Source organism: Suricata suricatta, chromosome 2 (assembly GCF_006229205.1).
Source record: "Suricata suricatta isolate VVHF042 chromosome 2, meerkat_22Aug2017_6uvM2_HiC, whole genome shotgun sequence".
NCBI classification, from domain to species: domain Eukaryota; kingdom Metazoa; phylum Chordata; class Mammalia; order Carnivora; family Herpestidae; genus Suricata; species Suricata suricatta.
This window is the reverse complement of record NC_043701.1, coordinates 42,243,189-42,262,822: the sequence shown is the minus strand read 5'-3', so window position 1 is coordinate 42,262,822 and position 19,634 is coordinate 42,243,189. Positions and strand designations below refer to the sequence as shown.

General features: G+C 41.3%; 1 protein-coding gene across 1 annotated transcript in view; it reads left to right on the top strand.

Moving 5' to 3' along the window:
- BMPER (BMP binding endothelial regulator) overlaps positions 1–19,634 on the top strand; it is a 241,870-nt gene that overhangs the window by 163,784 nt on the left and 58,452 nt on the right. Inside the window, exons 12-13 of the mRNA XM_029918394.1 lie at positions 2,931–3,260; positions 9,752–10,088. Of these exons, the coding sequence (XP_029774254.1) occupies positions 2,931–3,260; positions 9,752–10,088 (667 nt within the window). The remainder of the gene's footprint in view (positions 1–2,930; positions 3,261–9,751; positions 10,089–19,634) is intronic.

Here is a 19,634-nt window from a genome sequence, read left to right as displayed (position 1 = left end):
TCATTGCTCCTGCACGATCTGGCATGGGGACCTTGAGGCGCCAGGAAAAAGGGCCAAGGTTTCAAAATTATTTTAGCTCGTGATACAAATGTCCTCAAATGCAACACATACTTCTCAGGCATCTTCCTACTCGTGAAATTTTCTTGGCCTCTTCTGTCTTGCTGTTACATAGAAAAATCATTCTGATCTCCAAACCCCTCTCTTCCACGAGTTAGGGCCTCTTGAAAAATATCTATCCTGACAGCCTTGTTCACACATGATTTCCCTCGCCTGGTCCCCCTGGATGTCCCTCATTGCTTTCTGCCCAGCTATGAGTAAGTTCAGCCTTCCCCAGGGCTACCATAGGCTGTATATTTTCTGTTGCTTCTTTGAGGATTTGCTTGGTCACTTAACTGGCCTTATCTATAGGTGCCCACATTTTGACTTGAAAAACAAAGTTATAATAACAACAAAAACAAAAACAGGAAAGCAAAAGGAAGAAAGGAAAAAAATTATCACTCATGGTTCTACTACCAAGAATAAGCACAGTTTACAGTCTGGGGGTGTGTGTGTATTTATTTTAACACAATTGAGATGATGCTGTAGACCGAAGTTTGTTTCCTGTTTTTCACTTAACATGTCATAAGTATTTCCTCAGTTGTGAACATTATTCATAAACATTTTCAATGACCAGATAATAGTTCATGTTAATGGATTTACTATAGGGGCTTAGCTGTTTGTTTAATGTTGGGAGACAATCTATCCATTTTCTTACGATGTATCCAGGATCAGTAGGCATGTAGAATAGTGCTAGAGGAGATAGGGAGTTCTTGGTAGGTGCTAGCTCTTACTGGTTTTATTAATAATAATTGGGATGCAGTTGTTGTCAGAAGCCAGCAGAAGCCCTGGATTGTCCCTGGTGCAAGAAGGGGATTGCCAATTGCAGATTCTCGGCAGGAGGTGTAGGCATTTCCTCTTCCCGCTCCCAGCTGAGAGAGGATTTCTTCTGGAGTATTTCCGCTCCTCCATTAGGGCCTTGGCCCCCTCAGGCTGAGCTTCATCTGTTTCAAACCCAAAAGCTCAAAAACCTTAATTGGTCTGGGTTTTCTTGAGTGTATTAAGAACTCTGAAAAAGCCTTCTCTTGAATTTGGTGCATCTGGTGGTGATGTGAGCAGTCTCTTTGTGGCACGTGATAGTATTGACTCAGAACTATAATTTTCCTGATGCTACTTGAGGTGTCCCAAGAACTGCCTTGCCCCTGTCAACCAAAGAAACACCATTGTCATGCCGGGGAGAGATTCCGTTTGTTAGAATGTGAGGGAAATGTGTGATGGGACAATTTTGGAGACACTCATGTGGAGAAAGGACTGGAACATGCATTATAGGTTGGTTAGATAGGTGAGAAGACCAGTTGGAGGTGGATATAGGATTTGGAAGGTGGGGGCGGAATTGGATTCACAAGGAAAAAACCGATCAAAGACACAAAAGAAACAGAAATGAGGGGCAAATTAAAATTTTGTTGCTGAGCTCTCAAAGCTTCTCTCCTCCACCCACATCTTTCACCCTCTTCCCTCAAGCAGTGCCTTTTATATATTCCTTGAATTGTTTGTTCATTGACACTATCCTACACATACAAAAAAAGTGTATCTTTTTGAGTCTCTATCAGATATTGACAAGGAAAGCTAACTTAGAACAGCCAGTTAATTTACCAAATTGCAAATACATGTGATTTATATGGAGTCAAATGTAATTGACATAAGTAATGACATAATGTATAATAACATAAAACAACATTACTCTCCAAACACTTAACAAATTACAAGCACATGGTTGCCTTGGAGCCCATTGGTCCTATCAGCTCAGTTGGCACATCCTCCCTCTGTGTTGACGTTTAATTCTTCCCTTACATATTCAAAGCAATTGCTTATAGATAATTTCTTATTATTGACCTGTGCTGGTGTTAACTGGAAATCGACCTTTTGATTATAGTTCTTTCATCACGTGGGCTGCTTTATCTAAATAAATTACTCATTTCCTGGTTGTTCATACCTCCCTGAAAACAGATAAAAAATATTTACATGGAGAACAAATCAATGCCAAATATTGTTTAGAAAAAGAAATAATGTTTAATTTTCTGTAAAACTTTTTGACATGCCCCAAGTGTAAAACTTTACCTGGGTTTCACAGATATTTAAATGAGGGGTATTTTGATGTGATGAATGTGTTAGAATGTCCTAAATCTAGGAAATGATGGGTTTTACAATTTATTTTTACCCAATTTTAGATTTTGATACACAAATCAAATTTTGGACCTTATATTTGTAAAAAATAAATAGAGGCTATTAATTTTATTTGTACTTTGTTTCCTAGTGGTATTTAAACATGTGTCTATTTGGCAATTCAATTTATTTGTCCTTAGTAAACACATGGGTGCTGAATATAAAAAATTGAAACCCATGAGTAACATTTAGAATACCATGTTTCCACATGTTTTTGAAGTTAAATGGAAATAATACTATTGATTTGCTGTATTGTCATTTATGTTGCTGCCTTTTATTTAGTTGGTTAGGTTTTTTTTATATGTGTTATGTAGTAAACCCAGTTCTGCTTACAAAATTACCTTAGTTTTATTTCTCCATCCCTTATGTTAAGACCATAGACATACATCAAGGCTCCAAAATAGAGATGGCTTAAAACTTAGAAAAGTTATAAATAACTTTCAAATATAAAAGCACCTGAAATATTGCATGCCCTAATAAGATTTGGCACAGACTTCTAAAACAGCCAGTTGGTGTTTTTTTTTTTAAAGTTGATTTCCACTAGTGCATCTCTGCTAAGACCCTCCCTCACCTGGCAGGTGGCCCCTCCAGGTTTATTGCAGGCACCCCTGATTTCTCTTTGAATCCTTTGCTCTGTTTATGACCTGCTTTTGTCTCTCACTCATCCGCAGAGCCCGGCGTTTGCACGGTATTCGGAGATCCCCACTACAACACTTTTGACGGACGGACATTTAACTTTCAGGGGACGTGTCAGTACGTTTTGACGAAAGACTGCTCCTCCCCTGCCTCGCCCTTTCAGGTGCTGGTGAAGAACGACGCGCGCAGGACCCGCTCCTTCTCCTGGACCAAGTCGGTGGACCTGGTGCTGGGCGCCAGCACTGTCAGCCTCCAGCAGCACTTGACCGTGCGCTGGAACGGCTCACGCATCGCGCTGCCCTGCCAGGCGCCGCACTTCCACATCGACCTGGATGGCTACCTCCTGAAAGTGACGACCAAAGCAGGTGGGCTTCTGTGTCTCTCTGGCTCTTGCCTCTGCCTCACCAGCCCGCACAGCAGCGCTCTGTCTCTTCTGCCGAGGAAATCCCAGAGGCAGGGAAGTGTTCCTGCTGCAGGCATTGCCTCATCCCTGTTCACCGGGCTTCGGACCCAGACCTGGAAGATACCACAAAATAGCTGGAGAAATCTGCACACCATGGAGCCATGTGTCCCGCACCAGTCACACCACCCTGACCTCCTCGTTCAAAAATAGCACTTGTGCTCCAAATAACTTCTTTTTCATGTTTTGTTGCAGTTTTAGGCCAATGGTGTCCAGCTTGGAATTGTCAGTGTTTTCCCAGCTCAGCCAGTAATGTGCAGTTTCACATCTGTGAGGAAGAGAGTTTTTCTTGTTAGCATCTGTCCAAAGGGGGTGGGGGTGGAATCCTCAAAAGTAAACCACAAGTGTGTGGGTGTGCAGATGGGAGCCTGCGTGGCTGTGTGACCAGCAGTTCTGTCCATTCTGGACCCTGGGGAAGGTACTCCCTGAGTTGATGGCTAGAACCACGGGCTCCACTGGAAGATGCTTAGGTTGCTCTGAAAGCACTGTCCCCCAGGCTGGGTACACGGAGCTGCTTGCCGCTGTCCTTTCTCAGCATCTTATGTTGCCTGAGACCCTCTGGACCCTCTATTTCACTCCACTGGCAGACACATCCCCCCAGGCCAAACTGCATGGTTTCTAGCAGGTTCCTCCTAGGGGCTCAGTAAAAGCTCAAATTCTTGCCTACGGGGTGCTACCTAAAGAGGCACCTTAGAAGCAGAACTCAGTCCTTCAGTTGCAGCCCCAAAGAATGAATTCATTTACACATTCCGTTATATCATGGTTCCTTCTATGCTACCTTTGGTTAATATGTATTATTTGTTGATTGGATATTGAACTGCATGTTCTCCTGATGTGTGCTCTTTCTGTCAGCATGATACTTGAGGAAATCAGCATATTTCCCGCTTTTTGTATTGATGAAAATTTAACAGTGTAAAAGTGTCAATTACGTTCTGGTTTCTTTCGACAATATGGATCCAAAAAGGAAATATTTGCTAAAGCAGACACTTTGGAGGCACTATAGAGCCTGTTCTCCGCTGTACTTCAGAACCCTGTTAATTGCTTCAGTTCAAGCCAAAATACATTTGACAAACTGATCTGAGTTTATGGAATGCCAGCTTAGCTAAACAAAGGCGGCAAGCCAAGGAGACGCTTAGGGAGCTTTTATTTAGGGAGCAAAACATGGTGGCAGTGAGAAAAATTTAAATATTAATGTATTGGAACATTCTATAAAGGGAGGATTCCCAGCTTCACTTTGAATGTAGCAGGTGTGAAGAGACCTATTTGTTCAATTTGAGAGGGATTAGTCCTCTTCAGGCAATTCAGACACCTGTTGTTTTATTCAAATGCCTCGTCCCTCTGTAGATGTGGGCCTCAGCTCACTCCTTTAATGAAGGCTACAGTTTGTGGCTCTCTGTAAATTGTGCAGAAGATAACTCATCATTCAGCAGCACTAATTAGAAGCACCTTGCTTATCGGTTTGGATCCACCTGAACACAATGGATTTTACTGATACAGAAATTATTGGTCAACCACAGCCCAATTTTTAAAGGGATCCTGGATACTCGAAGATTGCTAACCGTCTAGGAGGTTCGATACTGTTCCGCTCATGGCTGACAACCCCTCACGGAATAAGTGTGCTCTTGACAGGACTCCACATTGTAAAAATGCGTGAAAGGAAGAGGCTGCTAAGAAAATAATAATAGATCATAAACACCATAATTAGATTAGCGGATTTCACTCTTCTTGGCCTTGAACTCAGTTTTACAGTTTCCTTCCTTCTTTCCAGCTCTCTTACCACAATGCAAGTAAGTCATGTGATGCCCTGAATACCCAGCTGAAAATTTTCCGTAGCATAAACTTCCTGCTTCCTAGAGAACTGGATTCCTCTGAGCGCTAAACTTGCTTTGAGACGATCCTTTGAGTGGAACACTTCCATTTCCAGACACTAGTCTTCTCTTAAGACCAATCTCAGTCTGTACTATGCCTTAGGGATATTTTCTTTTTATCACCTATTGATTGTCTACTTAAAATATCACAGTATGTCCTGGGAGTGTTCTTCTCCCATAGATTATTTTTTAAATTTCATAAGCCTCATATGATCAGAGGGAACTTTTTTTTTCAAAATAACAGTTTATAGTATCAAGCCTACAGCTCAGCAGATGGGAAGTAGGGAGAACTGACTCTTTGCCCCTGTGTTTTATGAACTCAGCACTTCATGACGGAATCATTTGGCAGAGGAGCACAGGTGGCTGGGTGGCTCGGTGGGATTAGGCTGTAGTGCTTTACCTAAGAGCAGCCGGGGTGGGACAGAGGGCACAGAGCTGGGTTAGTAGCTGGAGAAAGCACTGCCCACCCCCATCACACTTCTACCCCAACTCTTGGCACTTAGTGAATAATTTAAAAATATTTCCTTTCTGCCATCTGTTCACTTCATCAACTCTACCTGAGAGAGTTACGTCAGCTCCACCCGAAGGCATTAACACGTGGGAGTGTGGTTCTTTATTTTATTTTTGGTAGAGTTCTACACTTTATGAACCTGGAGACTATATATATATATATTTTTTCCTTTGGTATAAAATCTGAACAGAAAAACCATCAAGTTTTAAGCGTCACTTTGGTATGTCTATAGAGTTTGTACCTCGTCTCTTTTTAAGTTGGACAACAGCAAAAGGAACAATGACAAAAAAAAGCAAAACAAAAACAACAACAAAATAAAAGAACAATGACTGCTCTTCCTCAAAAAACAAAACAAAACAAAACAAAACACAACCTCTACACTAGTGGTGTGGAGCCTTCATTTGAAGGGTGAAAAACAAGTCAGTAAAACATTCACTGGTGAGGAGGGATAATTGGAAGGCGCTTTATGCAGTGGAAGGAATGTGGCTGCCGCTTACACCTCCAGATGGGACATGTGCTTTGGCTTTGGCCTTCTGACTCTGCCAGTTATTTCTACCCAGTTTGCCGTGCAGAGGAATTGGGAAACTCATCCCAGCTGTCGAAAGGACTAACCCCAGCCCCCTCAAACACTTCCACAATGTTTTCATCTCTTAAGATGCCTATTTAAAATGTCTTTTGGAAGTGCAGTTTCTTCATTTATAACTTATTCATTTTTTTTGGCCTGTCATGATTGTAATTTACTTTGCATGGGTTTTACTCATACAGAGGGTAATAATAATCATGCAAACGCATATGTATATGATATAGCAATAGACAAAGCCATCTGTAGTTGGATAAGTCCCTTAGCATTGGTCCCTGAAAATCCTTTTAATATAATAATAACAAAGAAAAGAAGAGGAAAAGAGAGTGAATTACAAATTATTTTTTTTACTTTTGGAACCATATATTATGGTTTAGAGGTCAAGAGTTTAAGAAGAGTTTACTAAAAACAGGGGGTCTGCATCTTACCAGAATGTGATAGACTACCAGTCCCTTGCATGAAAAGAACATAATGACTGGCTTTTCCACTGTGAGTTGATTTCACGTGAACTCAGTTGCCCAAACTCTCAAATTTGTTATATCATTGTCAGTAATAATGTTGGAGATCCTTTGGATATAAATTTTCAACCATTGTGGCATTTGGAAGAATAGTATTTGCCTACTGTCTAGGAAAGAGAGTTGCAGTTTGGAAAATTTTCCAACATGGAAAGTCTTTGGAATTATGCTCTAAAAGTTCAAATGTTGTATGGAATTGATTTTCTTCCCTCATTTCTCTTGCTGGGCAGCTGCCTGGCTACAGGCTTGTGAGGTCATGTTTCTCCTATACCTTAGAGAGTTTATTACAAATCATATTATAGTTTGCTTGTCTTTTTTCAAAATTGTTATTTCAGTGTTTTAACTAGCATGAAATTCACAATTTCTTTGGCTTTGCAGATTCAACTCAAAATGTATCAATTTACAGGGTAATTCATTCATTTAGTCAGTGTATGCTAGGTGCCAGATAATGTGTTGGATGATGGGGTATGAAGAAATATAAATCACTTTATAGGAAAATTGTAGTTGTGGGAGGTGACACCATTATCTCACAGAGATCCACAGAGGAGGTCAGTCCAGTGTGTGGATAATCTCACAGTGTGTCTTTTCTCTGATCATCTTGTCCCATCGCTCTATTCTCTTCACTAAATTACTCCTAAGAGAGATTTTTTTCTTTCCAAGTTATTTAAATTCCAGTTAATTAAAACACAATGTAATGCTAGTTTCAAGTGTAGAATTTACTGATTCATCACTCACATACAACATCTGGTGCTCATATTAAGTATCTTCCTTAATACCCATTGTCCGTTTAACCCATCCCTCATCTCACCTCCCCTCTGGTAACCATCAGTTCGTTCTCTGTAGTTAAGAGTCTGTTTCTTGGTTTGTCTCTCTTTAAGAGGGACTTTTGTATGACTTTCTTTCTTGCTTCTTTACTCAACTCTATTTAATTTTCTGAATCCACCTTCTTCTCCATACCAAGAAGTCTTCTCTACCATTTGCCTTGGACTAAGAACATTTCCATTTCTTTCATTTACCATGCAGTGATTTCCATATGGGCCTTTCTGTTTATTTCTTGAGAAACCTAGTTTCAGAACACTGGTTTATTCTGTCAATAACTCCCTAAAATGTATTTGTAACTCCTTCTTGTGTCAGTTGTGTGGCCTACTCACTGAAATGCTATTTGGCCAGCCTTTTCTCCTCTTGGATCATGTTCTGACTTAGGGAATACTGGCTTTAGAATCTTACTTCTGGGCATTTCTTACTAATCTTACATCACTCTGAATTTGTCTTATGCCAATTTCATATCCAGAGAAGATCCATTCCCCCCTCCTCTGGCCCTCTCTTTCCCATCACTGCCTTACCCCCAACTTCTGAGCATCTGCTGGACATTTGTCCACCAACCTAATCTTGCAAGGTCTTCTAAGATGAAAGTCAGTTGCTTTTTCCAGAGGCTTAGAAAATGCTAAATGAAAGACTAGATTTTGTTAGAAATTCAAGAAGGTAAGATTTAAAAACACATACATGGGAAGACTTTTTCTTTTTCTGTTAAAAAGAGACTTTTTCTTTAGGTTGTTAATCTTAGGAGATAGTGAATAAGGAGAAGTCCCAGGGCATAAGTGAACATCAACTTCTTGTAGATATTCTCCTGGTGTTCATGTCACAGAACTGGTACCTACTTCATCCATTCACTGAGAAACTGAGCCACTACCAGGGTATTATCAGGAAAACAGTAAGAAAAGCTTCCAACACACACTTGAGACAGAAAGAAAAACTCTGATCAGAAGAGTTTGTCATTTGTTCTGGAAGGAACCTCAAAAGGCTTTGCATAAAAGTCCTCAACTTTATCTAATGCACAATGCCTTTACATAATATCGGGATATATTCATATATATTGGAACATTTCCTCTTGACCTTCTAGTCAGACTGATCTGTGCTATGTGACAGCATAGCCTGGCTGTCCTACATGTGATACAGACATTCCACTATTCAATTGGCTTATTTCATTGGCTCATGGATCTTGGAAGTCCTGGGCCAGTATATCTGAAACAAATATGAGTATTTACAGACAGAGCCTCCAATATTTTAGATGGTCAGTTCAGCAAACTAAGAGGAGCCTGTATTTTTTACCTTCTGGGGTGAAGATTATTTTCTTGGTGAACAAGAATGTCTGTCCTTCTGATTCTATCTAGCACATGAGAAACTTTCCCCCATGGCCGGGTAGCCTCCAGTGCCTTCTCAAATGTTGAAGTTTATGATCAGCTTGGGGCTATGAAGGTTGGAAGGGTTCCACAACAACTCAACCCTAGGAAACATTGATTAAACACACATCTGTGTCTCAGGGATGTCTGTAAAACAATGATGAGGCAAACATTTTTATTTATATAAGTGCTCTCCTTTGAATAGGATCTATTCAGAAGCTATATATTTATTATCTTAATACTTTCACTATAACAAATAACCTGGAAATTTTCATTTGACATTTGGTATAATTACATGGTGGACTTTTGGATAAAGAAAAAGAGTACTTTAAAAACTATCATCTTTGTTATCTTTCCATTTCCACATTTCACTTATCATTGGATAAATGACAGCACAAGTTGGACCAACACAATTACTATAGGAAAGGGAAAAACTATAAACCTTGGAGGAGGAGCATGGTCAGTGCATAGTCCTCTACAAGGCAAGCCCGGATACATAAGGTATCATGTAAGGACAAACTTTATACAGTTTAAAAATTCTAAACCCCTAAAAGTAAGTAATTCATGTAATATCATATAACATTTAATATGGTGAGATTAAGCAATAACAGGAATTTGGATAGATACTTACTATTCCTTGTTAGAGGTTAGTCATATATATTGTGTCCTTACATACATGCACTCGGGAATTACTGGTGGATTCAGGAGTGGTTGATCCTCTTTTCCTTTCCTTTTCCTCCAGGTTTGGAAATATCCTGGGATGGAGACAGTTTTGTCGAAGTCATGGCTGCCCCTCACCTCAAGGGCAAACTCTGTGGTCTTTGTGGCAACTACAATGGACACAAACGTGACGATTTAATTGGTGGAGATGGAAACTTCAAGTTTGATGTGGATGACTTTGCTGAGTCCTGGAGGGTAGAATCCAACGAGTTCTGCAACAGACCTCGGAGAAAACCAGTGCCTGAACTGTGTCAAGGGACAGTGAAGGTAAAGCTCCGAGCTCATCGAGAATGCCAGAAACTCAAATCCTGGGAGTTTCAGACCTGTCACTCAACTGTGGACTATGCCACTTTCTACCGGTAAGTACAGTGTTTTGGGGGATGGTTTGGGTTACAGACCTAGGATTGACTTGACCTTGAATTAGAGTATATGAAATCTTCTAGTGTACAAAACATGGGTCCTCAATGCACATGATAAACACTTTTTTTTCTTATGTTGAGACCAATCTTATTTTGACTAAGTCCCACGTTGTGTCCCAAATTAAGAAATTGCAGGGAGTATTTCAGAGCTTTCTCGTATAGATCATTCTGTTTTTGTGTCTGTAGGCTCACTGGGAAGTTGGTGATTTTTCTAGGTTTTAGCTTGGCTCTAAGACTAAGGAGTGCTTCTCAAATTCTGTCTAAACTACAGTGATATAGGACAGAGATGGGAATCTCAAATAATTCTGGCTGACTGGGTGTTTGAATGAGCTTGGTCATTTAAGACCTGAGGAACAGTTCAGGTCTGCCTCATGGTCTAGTCTCAAACAAATCTGCAGGTAGAAAACAAAGCAATGAAATGAGGATATTTAGATCTTGGCCAACTATGAGACTTCACATTCAAAGTTAGGAGAGAGTAGAAAGAAAACTTGAAGATGGAAGAGAGAAGGTCTCTCATTGAGAATATGGATTCCATAACCTTTTCTTCCATGCTGCAAGGCTGAATTTGTGAATTGATGAGTCTGGCCTGGTTGTACTTCCATTTATTACATAATTCCATGGGTTCAAGAGCTATGACTGTCTGTAACTTTAACCACCATGGGTATGGGAGGGAATATGAGAAGACTCAGCCCAAAAGGCCTTGTTTAAGTGATTTGCCTGTGCCTCTTAAAATGAGAAAACTCCTGTGGTCTGAAGCCACAGAAAAGTTATTTTTACTCTTTAATTGCCACCAGTTTATTTCCCCTAGTTCTCGTTAAATGTGATCTTTTTTTATTTGATCTTTGGACATAAAAGATAAAGTTCTACAAAGACAGCTCAAAGTGGAGTGGAAAAAGGACTGTCCCTGTCATCATATATGCCTAAACATGGCTGTGTCTGCCAAACCATTTGGCTCCAACTCCTACGTTTAGCTCTTTCAAGCCATTTTCCTGTTATAATTTGGATTTCTGGATTCCCTTCTTCCTCTTTCCTGTACCACCCCCTAGATTGACCCCACTCTTGTCTATTGAAATTGAAAGATCTTTAAAAAATTGTTTATTTATTTATTTTTGGGAAGAGAGAGAGAGAGAACATGCATGAGCAGAGGAGGTACAGAGAGAATCCCAAGTGGGTTCCACACTGTCAGCACAGAGCCCACCCTGGGACTCGAACCCACAGACTGTCATGACCTAAGACAAAATCAAGAGTCAGATGCTTAACCAACTGATCCACACAGGTGCTCCTGTGTGGCTTTTTAAATTGAAAGATCTTAATGTAAGACTTTGGAGTGAGTTAAAGAGCTGGGTAGAGAAACCAAACTTTGTTTGGACTCTAAATATCCATCACTTGAAAGTCTGAGGGGAAGCAATAGAGCATAGCAATTAAGAACTTTGTGGTCTTCTGGGGCTAAAAATCCAGCCCAGCTTTACAACCTTGAGCACTTATTTAAGCTTTCTAAACCTTAATTTGCTTGTCTGTGAAGTGGGGATAATAAAAGAACCTAAGGTAGGTATAAGGGTTATTATTCAGATTTTGTGAGATTATGAACATAAATGCATGTGCCCAAATGCTATGTAATTGATGACTTCTGTAATTTCTTCTATTAATTAAATTAAATAATAAACAACAATAATGACTTGTTTGGAAGCTCCCCTGCCTCAGTTGCAGATTTGGATTAGACCCTTCTCTACCGAACGTAGAAGTAAAGGCTGTACTTCTCCCAGGGCCCCAATACTCTACACCTTTGATTTTTATCTCATTTCAAAGGAATGTGGTTGAAAACAAAAATTGGAGAGCAGGGCTGCAGAGATTAGTCTCTTTTTGCGAATTTCTATTTCTTTTCCCTTTGGCGATTTATTTCATATTGTGGTCCCTGGACCGCAAACAGGAATATGATGAACACCTTGGCAGAAGTCGTGAGAAATGACATAGTCATGGACAGAGAGAACCAGAATTGTTGGGTGGCCAGGCAGATGCTTGCCTTCTGCCCTTGGAAGTTGCTGCAACCACCACAGCAGTAGAGTGGGGGTTGCTTGTTTGTGGAAGGGGCTTGATGTGCAGAGCCTGGGGGAGTTCATGAGGATGCTCCCGGGACCCTTGTGCACTGAGGTTTGGAGCACCAGAGGTGGTGGGAGCTGAGCTCGCCTTCTGCCGTGCATGATGTAGCAGCAGAGCACCCATCCATGGCCAGCCCCTCTGTCTTGGAAGAGGCAGGGGAACTGAGGGGAGCAGGGCTGAACCCTGCCTATCACACATCCTGTTGCTGCCCTCATGCCCCAACCATGAGGCGTGTCTTTATGTATTTTCAAGTGAGAGTGGCCAGTGTTAGATAGATATTGGGTTTCTTTCTTTCTTTCAAGCATACAGATAGCAGGAAAAAGAAGATAAACAAGGTCAATATGGAAAGGCAGTTATGTTCCCATGATATCTCCGATGAGGACCAAACCTCTGAGAGGCTTTAGGAAGCAATGGGCAGAGAATGTGTTGGATGATGCCAAGTTGGACCCAGTCTTAACTCCACCATGTTCTAGTTGTGTGGCCTGGTAGCTAGTTGAGTTTCAGATTCTTTACCTGTAGCATAAGTATGACAGTAACTGCCTGGTGGGGCTGTTCCTCCAAGGACGGAGGTCAACAGGCAGTGCCATGTTGTACATGGTAGGCAGCCAGGACTAGCACAGCGTGCTGTTGTCCTGTGTCCCTTCCTTGCCCTGGAGGATCTTGTCCTCCGCTTAGCCACTTTCTGATTGCTGATATCTTCTGCTTACATCATTGAGAACTGATTGGATAGATTCTTGCTGATAAATTTATGGAAAAATTTAAAAGTCAACTGTTTCTCATTGGTGATACTAAATGAGATAGTATAAGAGAAGACTTCAGGGGTGCCTGGGTGGCTCAGTTGGTTGAGCGTCCAGCTTCGGCTCAGGTTATGATCTCACGGTTTGTGGGTTTGAGCCCCGTGTCAGGCTCTGTGCTGATAGCCAGCTCAGAGCCTGGAGCCTGCTTCAGATTCTGTGTCTCCCTCTCTCTCTGACCCTCCTCTTCTCGCACTGTCTCTCTCTGTCTCTCAAAAATAAATAAGGAACATAAAAAAAAATTTTTTTAAAAAGAGAAGACTTCATTGCAATCCTTTCTTTTTAATTTTTTAAGTTTATTTGTTTATTTTGAAAGAGACAGAGAAAGTTAAAGGGGGGAGGGGCAGAGAAAGAGGGAAACACCCAAGCAGAATCCCTGCTGTCAGCACTAGCCCAACATGGGCCTTGAACTCACAAAACCATGAGATCATGACCTGAGCTGAAACCAAGAGTCAGACACTTAACTGACTGAGCCACCCAGATGACCCTGCAATCCTTTTTAGAAATGTGGTTTTGGGGGCTACTGGTGGCTCCTTTGGTTAAGCATCCAGCTTTGGCTCAGGTTATAATCTCCCTGCTCACGTTTGGAGCCGTACCTCAGGCTCTGTGCTGGCAGCTCAGAGCCTGGAGCCTGCTCCGGATTCTGTCTCCCTTTCTCTCTGCTCCTCCTACACTCACACTCTTTCTCTCAAAAATAAATAAACATTTAAAAATTTAAAAAAATAAAATAAAAACATTTTATAAGAGTAATATATGTTCATTGTATGACATTTAAAAAATATTAAAATGAATAAAAGAGAAAATGGCAATCATATTATATTTCACTCATGTAAATTTTTCTTGTATGTTTTATGTCATTGGTGGAATTTCTAAAATGAATCCAAAAACATAGGCATGACCGTGACTGTGACCTTATTTTTGAATCATTACAGGACTAAAGAGATTTGCCTTGATATCATGAAAAGTCATATACATAAATTGTGTATGAATTTGATTCCTTGTATTTCCCCCTTACCTTCCAAAGAAATATGAGTATTTCTCTTAAGGACAAAGAATAAGGTAAATAGCACATAAATGCATCCTTCCAAACACCACTCTATTTGTGACAATGGAGAAGGGAGAAAACAAAGAAAACATTTCTCTGAGGAAATGGTCTCTTTTTTGGGTTTTCTTAATTATATTATAAATTCCACAGGGCAAATTCTATTATAAATATGAGACATATTCTTATAAAGTAAACATAATAATTCTAATTTTTCTGAATTAGAATTTACGTTTGAGATATCTAATATTTAAGATTCTTATTTTTATTTTATTTTGGTCTTTTATCCAATTCAACAATTTAAATAGTAAACTATTGTCTATAAACTTGAAAAACTGTATGAGGAAGAAATTAGTGCAAATTTTCTTTTCTTCCCTTGGGAAACTTTTTAGGTTTTGCTAAATTTTTCTTCACAAATCAATTCTACCCCCCTGAGGGCTGATTTGGCATAAAAATGTGATATTTAATTAAATATTAATTTAACCTTTGTAATCAGCATACTTTGGTTTAATTTATTAATCAGATATGTTTAGGTGCAAGGTAATTTAATTATGAATCACATAAAAATTTTAGCTGGCTGCATCGGTAATGTGTCTTAAGTCCTAGAGTTGCTAATTGACTTGTCCTTAAATTAGATAATTCCCTTTAATAATGTTTTGCATTCTCCTTCACTGGTGTGTGAGGGAGAAATTCCTAGAAGCTAGGAAGGTAGTGTTCTGTGGAAAAATTGATGCAAAGTCATTTGAATTCTATTTGGATTCACATAGAGAGTCCCCCAAGGGGAAAATGTTGAGTATTTTCAAGACTCTTTTCTCATTTCTCTTGTTCACCTTACTTTCCCTGGCTCATGTTGCCGTCTCTGTTCCTGGCCCAGATGCCAGGTGAGACCTCCAGGGGGAATAGGCAGATGCCCCCCCCCCCTGCCACCGCGGGCCCCAAGGCCCTGCCCCACCCACTGCAGACCCTCAGCAGCCAACATCAAATCTGCTCCCCACTGCTGCCTTGGGCCATGCTGAAGAAAAGTTTTGGCAGCATAGGGCCGGGGAGAGGCAAAGAGGCTGACTGGACTCTGGGTCAGACTGGGGAAATAGAAGACCCCTGTGTATGAAACAGCAATGCGCTTTTTCCCTAATGCTGACCCAAATCCTGGATAAAATAGTAACAAGAAAGTGTAACCTCCCAATAAAGCAGGGCTCTTAAGTCAGGGCAGGCCCACATTTCAGAGAAGTCAGAAGAATGAGTGTGAGCGGCCACAAAGTCATCTCAGGGCTCTTCTCCCCGCTCTGCTCTCCTTAATGGGGTATAATTCACCAGAACAAAAACTCTGTTCACTTGTTCAGGATGGGAAAGTGTCTGGGGATTCCCAGTCTAGGAAATGTTCTTTTCTTTCCATGCTGTGGTTTTTACAGCTGTAAGGAGCTGAAGTAACGCCAGAGGATTCACAGATGTGTCCTTCCCGCAGAGGTACCGGGAGGCAGGAGGTGGGAGGTACTGCAGGAGGATATTGGAACTTTGATAGCACAATGGTGTTGGATATACTGGTGTCCCGAGACTGACAGTGGCTTCCTTCCAGAAGATCACAGACTTTGTGGATAACCCACTTTGTGTTTTCCTATAAAGGAAACTAATCATTTATTGTAAAACAAGAGAAGAGGGGCACCTGGGTGGCTCAGTCGGTTGAGCAACCGACTTCGGCTCAGGTCATGATCTCATGGTTCGTGGGTTCGAGCCCCGTGTCGAGCTCTGTGCTGACAGCTAACTCAGAGCCTGGAGCCTGCTTCAGATTGTGTACCTCCCTCTCTCTCTGACCCTCCCCTGCTCATGCTGTCTCTCTCTGTCTCTCAAAAATAAATAAAAACCGTTAAAATTTTTTTTAATAAATAAAACAAGAGAAGAGATCAGGCAAGGAGTATAGACTTCATGTGTGTGTATGTGTTTGTGTATTAGAAAGTCATATAAAGCAAACTGCTATTCTATAATTAAATTAACTCAATCTTCCCTTGCTTCAAAGAAGAACATGCTTAGAACATTTCTCTTTACATCTTCTGATAACTTGTCTCAAATTGCCATTAGAAGTACAGTCCTAAATCAAATGGGGTGTTTATTTTTAAGAGTGACATTATAGGCCTTTCTTTTTATTTTTCTTTTGGCAAACTAATCTTTTAGGATGAAGAGTCCCTCTGAATCTGTCAATAAGGTATGCTGACACCAGGTGGCAGTAGACACCTAAGTTGGACCACCTATCAGACTTTGGCCCTTACAAGTCCACCCTTAAAGTTTAACTTGTTTTCCCTACTCATTAGTACTCCCTCTCTCTCTCTCACTCTCCCTCTCGCTCTCTGGCTCTCCCTCTCACTCTTAACTTCTGCTCTAAGCTATTGCTTTCAATGTATCTAAGTATACAACGTGCATTTTTGCTTCTGGGTCCATATCATTCCCTTGCCTGGGATGCTTCCATTTTCTACATTAATTTAAGCCGAAGGTGCAGTTCAGGTCTCATCCAGGCCACTATAAATGTTCTTTCTTTAGTTTCTTGGATATGCTGACTGTGTTCATCGTTATTTAGCACCTATTCTATGTTGCACTGCCATCGTCTCTCCAGCATTGGATTTTAGGTTCACAGGGAAATGGGGAATGTCTTTTCTACACTTTGTATTTCACCCAGCATCACCCCTAGAAGTCACCCCTGGAAAGAAATGGCTTTTAGCTCCCCTCCTAGCCTCGCTCCCAATTTCATCCTCTCTGAACTGTGACTTCTGCTACCCTCAATTCCATCTTAGATTGTTATCCTCACACTCAGAATATGCACACATCTCTGCCCTATCAGGGAATAGACTAGTCAGGGCAAGCAGAGCCTCTGGTCCACCTTCAATTCTCCAAAAACTGTCTCCGCACTTCTTATTGCATGAGCTTACTGCTGTGACTGCCTCTGGACCTTAGCACCTGCCTCTGCCTACTCACAGTTCACTTGAAAGCCACCTGGACTTCCCAGCTCCTCTTCTGTCCTTCAGCTGGGATTTGGCCTTGATATCTTCTTACGTGGTATTTTCTTCCATAAATATTTCTGTGTTGGTCTTTCTCAGTGGTCTTAGGACCTCAAATCAGTCTCCTCTTCGGGAGGCACAGCAGCCGACCTCCAGTGGGGTGATCTTGCCATGGCCAACTGACCCTGTGCCTGGGCACCAGCCAGTATTCTCACTAAGGAGTCACACCCCTTCTACCTTGTCACTGGCCCTGAGCCTTCTGCCAGTTTGGAATCAAAGCCTCATTGTGGTATTTCCCTCCACCTTTCATTTATTCTTTTCCATGTCAGCCACAGGTAGATTCTTTCCTGTTTGCCCCATTAACATCACCCAAAAGAAAGATTTTAAACTGCTTTCCTACTGCCTGTATTTCAGCTCTGAAGGGCCCTCCAGGTTAATCCAGTTTTCTTGGGGCCAAAGAAAACAAAGAAAGAAAAATACATAAGTACACTTAGAAAGGTCCAGGGTTGCTTGGAACATCATTGTATCCAAATCTAAAATCATCTCTTGTTTAAATTTTCATACCAGAAAGAGAGAAACACTATCATTTAAAGAAGAAACAAAGACACATGGGACCTATCTTAGCAGGCAGGCTCCCCTTTGAAGAGAATTTGAGCAACTGTATGGCTGGCTAGCCAACTACAAATGTGGAGGGAACACGGTCCACACATGACAACCCTCCCTTCTGACCCCACGAGTTCAGAGGCATTCCCCAAATCACATCCAGGATCAGTAATTTGCTGGAAGGACTAACAGAACTCACTGAATACTGTTACACTTGTGGTTGTAGTTTATTATAGGGAAAGAGCAGAGCCAGGAAAGGGCTAAGCATGAGCCTCTGCTGTTAATCTCTTATGGAGTCACAAACTGGCATTAACTCCTCTTGGCCGCAGTGATGGCAATATTTACTACTCACAGTGTATTTCCAATCAGGGAAGTTTACCTGAGCCTTTGGTGTCCCAGGATTTTACTGGGAAAACTACCTGCTGTCTACATGGCCGACATCGTCTCCAGCTCCTCCTGGAGGTCATGCTAATGTCTTTAATATCCAGTTGCTCTGGTTGGGACTGTTGTGATACGGCCCAAAGCCCTTATCATAAATCACGATGTTAGAGTGTCTGGTGTCTAAAGCCCCCAGGCAGAAAACAATGCTCTGGAAGGCAGGACATTCCAGGGGCCTAGGGATCACTCCCTCACCCATCCTGGGAGCCAAAGACCAGGGTCAGACTTTGGGGCAAGGTCAATTCTTCACTATACAACCTACCAGGCTCAAGGTTAAACCTAATTTAAATTTGATTTTAGCTTTGAGTTTATTTTCAGCATAAACTTCCTGGAATCCTGCAGTGTTTCTCCTCAGAAAATTACATTCTGGAATGCAATTAGATGAGACTTTTGAACACAGATTTGAATGAGTATCATTGTCACAGGTAAAACACTAATTATTTTGTAGCACCTCTCTTGGCTGCTTAGGGGATGTCTTGATTACTTCTCAGTAAGCAGGAGGCAGGCTGGTGTAGCTTCCTCATATTTTCATTATTTATGAGTGTAAGACCTTTCCATCCATGAGAGCAAGGCTGACATGGATAGCGTTTTCTTCATTTCCCTGTTGTGTTCTGGAAACTCTGGCAAGAATGTCCATGGCTGCTCTCAGTGTCTCTCAGTGTCCATTCAAGTCTTTAAATATCCTGCTTTTCCAGGAGTCTATGGAAGAAAATTTCATTACTTATTTAATTTGCTCCTTTTACAACTTTCAACTGAGCACCTGCTGTGTGCCGGGTACTGCTGTAGGTTGGCAATTCAGGACTGAACAAGAGAGACAATAGCTTTTCCTTCAGAGGACCCAGGGTCTAGCATGAGCAGACAACTTTAAATAAGAAACAAGGTCACTGCCAACTGTGAGAAGAGTAATGGAGGAGATAAGGCCGGCTCAGGGAGGCTAACTCTGAATTAGGTGCATACAAAAAGACTGCTTGAGGAGCTGCCCTTTGAGTAGAAGCCACTGCAGGTGGCAAGGACTAGTGAGGAGGCCGGGCCACAGCAGGGGGAAGGGCAGAGGCCCCAGTGCTGGGACTGTGTGGCCTGTTTGAAGACGTGAAAGAAGGCTTCCTTGACTGACACTTTGAGAAAGTGATGGGAATTTGTACCTCTTAATCCCCTCCACCTCTTCCACCCTCCCCCACCCTCAACCACCTTCCCTCTAGCAATCGCCAGTTTGCTCTCTGTATCTCTAAGTCTTTCTATTTTGCTTTGTTTGTTGGTTCGTTTTTATTTTTAGATTCCACATATAAGTGAGATCATATAGTATTTGTCTTTCTCTGTCTGACTTACTTTGTTTCACATAATACCCTCTAGATCCATCCATGTTGTCACAAATAGCAAGAGCTCATTCTTTTTTTATGGCTGTGTGATATTCCATTGCATATGTACAAATCTTCCTTATCCATTCATCTATCGATGGATACTTAGGTTGCTTCCATATCTTGGCTATTATAAATAAAGCTTCATATACCTTTCTGAATTAGTGTTCTTT